We start from the raw sequence: 10,045 nt of genomic DNA, 5'->3' as shown, positions 1-10,045 counted from the left end.
CTCCACACTGTTTTCCAGAGCGGCTGCACCAGTTTACATTGCCACCAACAGTGTAAGAGGGTGCCCGTCTCTCCACACCCTCTCCAACATCTATAGTCTCTTGCTTTGTTCATTTTAGCCACTCTGACTGGCGTGAGGTGGTATCTCAGTGTGGTTTTGATTTGTGTTTCCCTGATGATGAGTGATGTTGAGCATCGTTGTATGTGTCTGTTGGCCATCTGGATGTCCTCTTTGGAGAAGTGTCTGTTCATATCTTCTGCCTTTTTGACAGGCAAAACTGAGACTCAGAGAGGTTAAGTGACCTGCCTAGGTCACACAGCTAGTTAAATGTTAAATTTATATGTAGTAGATAACAGATCCACTATAAATAAAACAGAGCTATGCTGACTAGTTTAAGGCCGTACCCTTGATTTGTTTGAGATTTTTGCACTGTGATTATCCAGCTGATGGGGTGGTTGATAATGTCTTTCCCGTCATAGAAATCCATTGTCCTATCTCTAAATGTAAACACTAATAGTGTTTACTTAGGACTGTGGTATTGCACTTAATAAATATGAACTCAGTGCCCCTTTACTGAGCCTACTACCTTCCTGACACAAGGCGGGGGAGAGAGTCTTAAATTTTGAACTTGTCCCCCAAAGCATGGGTGAAACTGATCTGCCATGTCCCGGGGCAGCCTCCAGGGTACAAGCACAGGCTTGTGTTTAAATAGCATTTCATCGGGGCTTCTGGGGGGCTCAGTCGGTTAAGCATCTGACTTCCGCTCAGGTCCTGATCTCGCGGTTCATTCAGGAGTTCGAGCCCCACGTCAGTCTCTATGCTGACAGCTCAGAGCCTGGAGCCTGCTTCCGATTCTGTGTCTCCCTCTCTCTCTGAGCCCCTCCCCCCACCCACCACTCACACTCTGTCTCTCTCTCAAAAATAAATAAGCATTAAATATAAATAAATAAATAAATAAATAATAAATAAAAGCATTTCATCGCCCTCTCCTTCCAGCCCTTGGACGTGAGGTTCTTGATGTGACTGCTCTTTCCACATGGACTTGGCGAGTGGCATCGTGGACGGGCTCCATCCCTTGCTCACTTTGCTCCCAGGAGGGTGTTTTCACGGTCTGACTGATGGGATTTAGGAGGGCCCTGGGTGCGCTCCAAGCAGCTGCCTCCTCCTCTTGGGAAGCCAGCCCGCCCGCGGGAGGCCCCCACTCTCTGTGGGGGATGGGGTGCGCTCTCGGTGGGAAGGCCTCCCATCTGGGGCAGTGTCTTTGCGCAGACACCCCCACACCCCCCGCCGCGTTCTCCAGTGCGCTCCTCATCCGTGTTAAAGCCGAGGTCTGGCCTCTGGCTTACCTGCACGTCTAGTTGTTTGCTTCCAATTCGGGCAGGGTGAGCTGTGGCGTCTGGAACTCCTGTAGTGCCAGTAATTCTCCGCTGGCTGACGGGGCTGATTTCATTTTGCATTTAAAGGACATCACAACCCCTAGGAAAAACTACTGTTTAGGAATGCACTGGGAGGGGAGTCAGAGACACGCGTAAGGAGGCCGTTTGCACTTCCCTTTTAAAACGAGAGTATGTACGAGCGCCTGGGCGGCTCTGTCAGTGGGCAGCCGACTTCTGCTCAGGTCACGATCTCGCGATTTGTGAGTTTGAGACCCTCATCAGGCTCTGTGCTCACAGCTCGGAGCCTGGAACCTGCTTTGGATTCTGTGTCCCCCTCTCTCTCTGCCCCTTGCCTGCGCGTGCTCGCTCTCTCTCTCTCTCTCTCTCTCAAAAATAAACATTAAAAAAATTTTTTTAATAAGCACTTAGCATATTATTTTGAAAGTGAATTTTCATTACTTTAGTTAGCTTGAATATTTAATGATGCCTGTCATAGAAATGCAAACCTGTATCCTTTCCCAGGACCCTTTTTATTTTATTTTATTTTATTTTTTTATAATTTGTTGTCAAATTGGTTTCCAGACAACACCCAGTGCTCATTCAAGCAAGTGCCTTCCTCCGTGCCCATCACCCCCTTCCCTATCCCCCTCCCCCATCACCCTCAATATGTAAGGGTCTCCTGTGGTTTGCCTCCCTCCCTCTCTCTGACTTTTGTTCCCCTTCCCATCCCCCATGATCTTCTGTTAAGTTTCTTAAGATCCATATATGAGTGAAAACATATGGTGTCTGTCCTTTTCAATGTGACTTATTTCACTTAGCATAATACCCTCCATTTCCATCCTTGTTGCTGCAAATGACATGATTTCATTCTTTTTCATTGCCAAGTAGTATTCCATTGTATATATAAACCACATCTTCTTTATCCATTCATCAGGTGATGGGCATTGAGGCTTGTTCCATGTTTTGGCTATTGTTGACAGTGCTGCTATGAACATTGGGGTACATGTGCCCCTATGCATCAGCACTCCTGTATCCCTTGGGTAAATCCCTAGCAGTGCTATTGCTGGGTCATAGGGGAGTTCTGTTGGTAGTTTTTTGAGGAGCCTCCACACTGTTTTCCAGAGTGACTGCACCAGTTTACATTCCCACCAACAGCGTAGGAAGGTGCCCGTCTCTCCACACCCTCGCCAGCATCTATAGTCTCTTGATTTGTTCATTTTAGCCTCTCTGACCGGCGTGAGGTGGTATCTCAGTGTGGTTTTGATTTGTATTTCCCTGATGATGAGTGATGTTGAGCATCGTTTCATGTGCCTATTGGCCATCTGGATGTCCTCTTTGGAAACATGTCTATGTCTTCTGCCCATTTGTTCACTAGATTCTTTGTTTTTTGGGTGTGGAGTTTGATGAGTTCCTTGTAGATTTTGGATACTAGCCATTTATCTGATATGTCATTTGCAACTATCTTTTCCCATTACATTGGTTGCTTTTTAGTTTCATTGATTGTTTTCTTTGCCGTTTGGAAGGTTTTTTGGTGAGATCCTAATAGTTCACTATTGCTCTTGATTCCCTTGCCTTTGGGGATGTGTCGAGGAGGAAATTGCTGAGGTCAAGGAGGCTGCTTCCTGCTTTCTCCTCTAGGGTTTTGATGGTTTCCTGTCTCACATTCAGGTCCTTCAGCCATTTTGAGTTTATTTTTGTGAGTAGTGTAAGAAAGTGGTCTAGTTTCATTCTTCTGCATGTTGCTGTCCAGTTCTCCCAGCACCACCTGTTGAAGAGGCAGTCTTTTCTCCATCGAATACACTTTCCTGCTTTGTCAAAGATTAGTTGGCCATACACTTGTGGGTCCAGTTCTGGGTTCTCTATTCTATTCCATTGGTCCGTGTGTCTGTTTTTTGTGCCAATACCATACTGTCTTGATGATGACAGCTTTGTAGTAGGGGCTAAAGTCTGGGATTGTGATGCCTCTCGTTTGGTTTTCTTCTTCAATATTACTTTGGCTATTTGGGGTCTTTTGTGGTTCCATATGAATTTGAGGATAGTTTGTTCTAGCTTTGAGAAGAATGCTGTGCAACTTTGATGGGGATTGCATTGAAAGTGTAGATTGCTTTGGGTAATAAGGACATTTTAACAATGTTTATTCTTCCGATCCATGAGTATGGAATATTTCTCACCTCCCCGTGTCTGCCGCCCCCAGCGCCCGGCACACGCCATCTGCTTTCTGTGTGTATGATCATGACTGCCTAGGAATCACCTGGCGTCTGTCCTTTTGTAACCGGCTTATTTCACTGAAGATGACATCCTCCATGGTGTAGTCTGTGTCCGAATTTCCTTCCCTTTCAGGGCTGTGTGGTATGCTGTCCACCGACGGGCACTTGGGTTATTTTACCTTTGGTTTTGTGAATGAAATTCCACACGCTTTTGTTTAAACTGTTTTTTTTTTTTTGAGAGACAGCAAGAGCAGGGGAGGGGCAGAGAGAGAGGGAGACACAGAAAAAGAAGCAGGCTCCAGGCTCTGAGCTGTCAGCACAGAGCCCGACGTGGGGCTCGAACCCACGAACGTGAGAGCATGACCTGGGCCAAAACCAGATGCTTAACCAACTGAGCCACCTAGGCACCCCCACATGCTTTTTTTTCTTTAAGTAATTTAAAAAAGTATATTTGCTTACTTATTTTGAGAGAGAGAGAGAGCGTGCAAGTGGGGGAGGAGCAGAGAGAGCGAGGAAGAGAGATTCCCAAGCAGGCTCTGTGCTGTCTGCTCAGAGCCCGACATAGGACTCAAACTCACAAACAATGAGATCATGATCTGAGCCAAACCAAGAGTCAGATGCTTAACCGACTGAGCCACCCAGGCTCCCCGAAATTCCACACACTTTTAAAGATTAAAGGAAGGACTACACCAAGACATGTGTTCAAGCAGGCTGCGTTTTGGCTTGTGGGGTCCCTGCGAGGGGAGGGGGTGCACATTTACAGAGACCTGCCTTCAGGGCCCGGGGGCGGCATGTGAGAAGCATCAGGGCCCCTCGCTGGTGTGGCACTTGTCTGGAGAAAGCATAAGGGGCAGTGGACGCAGAGAAGACACACAGGCAGCGGAATGAACTTTTTGATTATGGGACCGAGACGAGTGGACGGATTCCCGCGTCTGAGTTTACAGAGCCCTTCGGGTACGGGCCCTCCCCCGGAGGGGCGCGGGTCCCAGCTGGGTCAGCAGCGCTGAGGGCAAGTGTGGGAGAAGGGCAGGGGAGGAAGAAGGGCAGAGACGAGAGTGACAACCGTGTGCTCCTTGAGGACACTTCGGAGAGAGGAGTTGGAACAGGGACAGAAGGACAAATAGAAGACCTTCAGGAAAACAAGGGTGCCAGACATTTCAGTCCCGTGGGGAGCCCTGGCCGTAGGCACCCATGCACCCGGGAAGGGTGGAGTCCCAGGGGTGCGGGCGGGGCGGGGGGGGTGGAGCAGAAGAGAGCATACTCCAGCAGGGATCGGGGTGGGAAGGGGCTCAGGGCTGTTAGGAAGTTCAAACTTTTATCCTCCGGATGGGATTTCCTGGACCTTCCAGAGTGATGAGTGTGGAGTGAATGGCCAGACCTCAAAAGCCCCAGCGAGGCGGGTCTCTGTGGGCAGAGATGCCCGTGGTCCTGCATTGCACGCTGCATTTCCAGTGTTGCCTCTTTGCAAGTACCGGACGCCTTCCTGAGCCCCGAGTGAGTGGCTGCCTGGGCGCAGGCCAGGGGGTGCTGTCTGGAAGCCCCCCCCCCGGTGCCCGCCGCCCCCCACTAACCTGCGTGGCTGGTGGTCTTCCGTCCCCAGGTCCGCGGGGAGCTGCTCCGGGAGCGCGTGCAGCAGCTGGAGGCCCAGGAGGCCCGCTTCGCGGAGTCGCTCGTGTCCCTGCAGTTCCGGAAGGCGGCCAGGACAGCCCAGACCCTGGGGGCCTACACCGCCCTCCTGAGCATCCGAGACCTGCTCCTGGAGGAGCTGAGCGAGTCGGAGACCCTGACCACGCTGGCCTGCGAGCAGATCCTGGGGTCGCACGGCCCGGTGAGCGCGGGGGCTCGGGAAGGAGGAGGGGAGCAGCGGGGTAGGCTTCCCCCGCCAGCAACTGGGTGGCCGCATGCCCTGTCTACACGGCAGGGTCGCAGCGAGGACTAAGCGGGGGAACTTACACCCCCGAGGCTGCGGGACTGCATTGCCCCTGAGAAGCAAACCTTTTGAATTACAACGTTTTTCACCCCTCTCAGACCAGGATGTGTCTTCCCCATCCACACCAACAGCAACATTGGGTATCACATCAATATGCAAATGTAATTCAACTTTCTTCCAAGTGGGTAAAAGCGATCTTAGCATAAGACAGAATAAAACAGTAAGACACAAAAAGCAGATGGTGGGGGGCGCGGTGCCTGGGTGGCTCAGTCGGTTAAGCCTTCAACTTCGGCTCAGGTCATGACCTTGCAAGTTCGTGAGTTCAGCGGCAGGATCGTCATTCACAGCGGTGTGAAAAATAACAGTGTGGCTTTCAACGAAGGCAGATGAGATGGGGTGAAAGACGGCACTCTCGTTTACGTACATTTTAGGGTTATTCCTACCTGCCGCATTTTTTCCGAGGGTGAAACGGAAGCTATGGCGGTAACTGTTTTGAGGACTAACTTTGGGTCCTTTAGGAGTATTTTTTAGAATTCCGTGTGTTGTGATGATACCTATCGAGAGGAAAGGGAATTCAGGCTGGTTGGGTGCCGAGTTTGTGCACGTAAGCGCGAAGCTGTGAGCGGGCATGCTGTCATTTAAGCATTAATAATCCGTAGGCGCCCATCTGAGAATGACCCGCTAAGCACGATTGATTATAAGTTGCAGCCTTACGCTGCTCGACCTTTATGCTCTGTCACACCCTGTAAAAGTTCACTATTACGCTGTGCTGTGAAGCAGGTACCGCTGTTAAGTCCAGTTCTCAGACAGAGCAACTGAGATCTCGGCAGGTCAAGTTCTTTGTGAGGTCCACGTGGCTGATAAATAAATACCAGGAGCGAATGCAATCGGTTTCTGACTTAAACACTCTAGGTCACGTTCATGGACTATCCGCTTGGTCTTGCCCCTGGGGGTCCCCATTATTTTTTTTTAATGTTTTATTTATTTTTGATACAGGGAGAGACAGAGCATGAGAGGGGGAGGGGCAGAGAGAGAAGGAGACACAGAATCTGAAGCAGGCTCCAGGCTCTGAGCTAGCTGTCAGCACAGAGCTTGACACGGGGCTCGAACCCATGAACCGTGAGATCATGACCTGAACATGACACTTAACCGACTGAGCCCCCCAGGAGCCCCCCACTATTTCTTTTTAAAAGTCATAAATAACATTAGAATCTGAAGAGTCCAGACCTACTTTTCCCATAAACAGTATGCATCCTGCATTATGACCATAATTATGACAATTATTGCTATTAGGGATAGAAAGATGTGGAAACATTGGCCTGCCAACACCAGACATCCAGATGCTAAATACATAAAACTGAACATATTTCTTAATATTTTGTGAGTTCACAAGAGAATGTGGAAAATTCCCAAAGGCCAAGGATGTTCTGGGGAAACCAAATCCAGAGGCTCAAATCCAGGGACAAAGACTGAAGGCTACAACCCTGGGATTTGGGGTGCATTTATGGGGATGGGAGATGAGGCTGGGGGTGTCCTGAGGAGGTCGGGCACCGAGTGAGGGGGAGGGGCGAGCAAGTCACCTGCTGTCAAAGGAGTCACCAGGGAAACCTGTCCTACCCACCCCACGCCCACCCCAGGCCCTGCTCCAGGGTGCAGGGGGTGAGGGGTTGGGGGGGCCGTTGGGGAGGGGAATCTCCCCATGAATTTGTAGTCAAAGGCTCCTGTTGCTGTGAGGAAAGAATCCAAAAGTACTGCAGCCTCCAGTCAGGAAATCTCTAAGCTGATACATTACATTAAACTGGTTGTAGGTTGAATGATTGTTCTGGTGCGTGGCCAAAGCAAAAGCAGATCCTCTCCAGAGAAAAAATAGTCTCAATCTGGGCCACTTGGGATTTCGGCCACAGATCAATTTCAGCCGAAGAAGGGTTCTGGATTAAATTTTGGAGTACCCAAACACGCAAGAGAGACAAGATGATGTATATATCAGAGAGACAAAACCCAACAGATTAACATCTGTAAAGACGTCAGATGCCCGGATTATCAGTATGGACTGTAAAATCGTGATTTATGAAATCATTTTAAAAATTGAAGGTAATACCAACACGATTTTAAAATTTTATTCACCTGGAGAGCAGAGCGAGTCTCACCTTGCGTACATGTAATACAAGACCCAAGATAATGAAAAGGAAATGTGATAGACCAGCAGGGAGCAGTGACAAGTCTGTGGTGACCGTGCAGAATTTCTGCACACCCCTGTGTCTGCGTTGATCAGAGGAGACGCAAGGAAAGATCCTGATGGACGGAATGATCCATTTGTCAACCTGAATTTAATGTGTACCTACAGAATCTGACGGCCAGCAATGAAGGAATATGTCTTCTTCAGCACACAGTGAAAAAACAAATAACTATGTGATATTGTCTTGGCCACCTTTTTGAAAAAAGAGCAATTAAGTTCAAATCCATTTAAGAAAATATCATTCCTCAAAGCTCATACTTTGGAAGTTCTAAAACTTATTTTTTTTTTTTGAGACAGAGAGAGACAGCCCAAGCAGGGGAGGGTCAGAGAGAGAGGGAGACACAGAATCAGAAGACAGGCTCCAGGCTCTGAGCTGTCAGCACAGAGCCAGATGTGGGTCTCGAACCCATGAACCGTGAGATCATGACCTGAGCCAAAGCCAACACTTAACCGACTGTGCCACCCAGGCACCCCTAAAACTACTTCTGAATAAGTTATTGGTCAAAGAAAATCCTAATGGAAACTTCTAAAAGTGTAGAACAGAAAAATAATGTCAATATGTAAATGCAACATATTAAATCTTGTGGGATTTTGGCTGAAGTAGTTTTTTTAGCCCTAAGGGAAATGAATGCTCTAAACTTAGAGAAGAAAGGCTCACAATTACGATCATCTAAAAAGCTAGAGGGTAACAATGACAAATTAATCTGTAGAAAGAAGGAAATAAATAAATAAATAAATATCACATAAATAAAATTTAAAAAACTGCCAAAATCCAACCAAACAAAGCTGTGATGGAAAAGATCAATAAAGCGAAGAAGTAAATTTTCTGGGAAAAAAAAGTCTAAAAAATATACAAAGCTCTAACACAGTGGCCATTTAAAAACGAAATAAGGGACAAATAAATAATAATGTTTTATTTATTTATTTGTTTACTTATTTATTTTTGAGAGAGAGAGAGAGAGGGAGAGAGGGCATAAGTGGGGAGGGGCAGAGAGGGAGACCCAGAATCAGAGACCCAGACGTCAGGCTTTGAGCTGATAGCACAGAACCCAGCATGAGACTCGAACTTACGAACTGTGAGATCATTATCTGAGCCAAAGTTGTATGCTCAACTGATTGAGCCACCCAGGAACCCCAGTTTTTGTCTATTTTTGAGAGAGAGAGTCAGAGACAGAGACAGAGGCATGAGTGGAGGTGGGGGGGCAGAGAGAGAGGGAGACACAGAATCCGAAGCAGGCTCCAGGCTCTGAGCTGTCAGCACACAGCCCAACCCAAGACTTGAACTTGTGAACCACAAGATCATGACCTGAGCCAAAGTTGGACACTTAACCGAGCCACCCAGGTGTGCCAGGACAAGTAAATAATAAAAAGTAACATGACTATAGATGAAGTAGAGTTTTCAAAAACATAACTCTAGCAACAATTTCATGTAGATGGACTTACAAACTGAAATAAAATGGGAAAACTTCTAGAAATTCTTTTGACAAATTTGACATAAATCGTCAAAATTGACCCAAGTAGAAGAAGTCTATATAATCTTATTGCCGTGAAAGAAATTGATTCTGTAATTAAGAAGTCTTCGGAGACACACAAAAATGCACCTACCCCGAAAATTTTATAGGCGAACCCAACACATTTTTCCATATCATATGCACATAAATCCTGATGTTAGAAAAATCGGGACTATCCCTCATGTTGTGAAGCTCAGACAGCCTTTATACTGAAACCAGACATGAGTAGTATGAGAAAGGACAAAAAACACTTCGCCTTTCCTTGAGAACATAGATGTACAATTTGTAAACAAGAATTATTAACATAGCCCAGCCATCCATGAAATAATTAGCACAGCATGGCCAGGTTGAGTTTTTCCCAGGAATAGAAGGTTGGTTTAACCCTTAAATACCCATTTACAAAGTTTGCCAGATTAGCAGATTAAAGGAGAAAAGAAAAAACTCGTATGATCGTTTCGGTGTAGTGGAGCAAGTATTTTATTGAATTCAACACACACCCAAGATGAAAAGTTCTCGGCAAATTAGTGACAGGAGGGAATCTGCACAGGGTATTGACCCAAAATCCACAGCAAGCATGATGAGAGGTGATGGGCGTGGGGGTGGGCATGGCCCCGGATTACAGGTGAAGGATGTGAATGAAGCCTTCAGAGCAGAGGTAGGTCAAGGTCATCTGTCGATTAGGGGCAGAGTAGATAGATATAGGAGCCTCAGGCTTTCAGTTACATTGTATCTGCTCCCTGTGAGTGCCCTGGGCAGCCCCCAGTTCAGCCCTGAGACACCGAGGG

At 47.5% G+C, this 10,045-nt stretch overlaps 1 protein-coding gene across 1 annotated transcript in view; it reads left to right on the top strand.

The window, feature by feature from the left end:
* Positions 1–10,045, top strand: part of EVC2 (EvC ciliary complex subunit 2) — a 122,721-nt gene that overhangs the window by 99,965 nt on the left and 12,711 nt on the right. The window contains exon 21 of the mRNA XM_029952439.1: positions 5,184–5,411. Coding sequence (XP_029808299.1) covers positions 5,184–5,411 — 228 coding nt within the window. The remainder of the gene's footprint in view (positions 1–5,183; positions 5,412–10,045) is intronic.

This window comes from Suricata suricatta, chromosome 1 (genome assembly GCF_006229205.1).
Source record: "Suricata suricatta isolate VVHF042 chromosome 1, meerkat_22Aug2017_6uvM2_HiC, whole genome shotgun sequence".
Lineage (NCBI taxonomy): Eukaryota > Metazoa > Chordata > Mammalia > Carnivora > Herpestidae > Suricata > Suricata suricatta.
The sequence above is the reverse complement of the archived record's forward strand: the minus strand, read 5'-3'. Positions and strand labels throughout refer to the sequence as shown.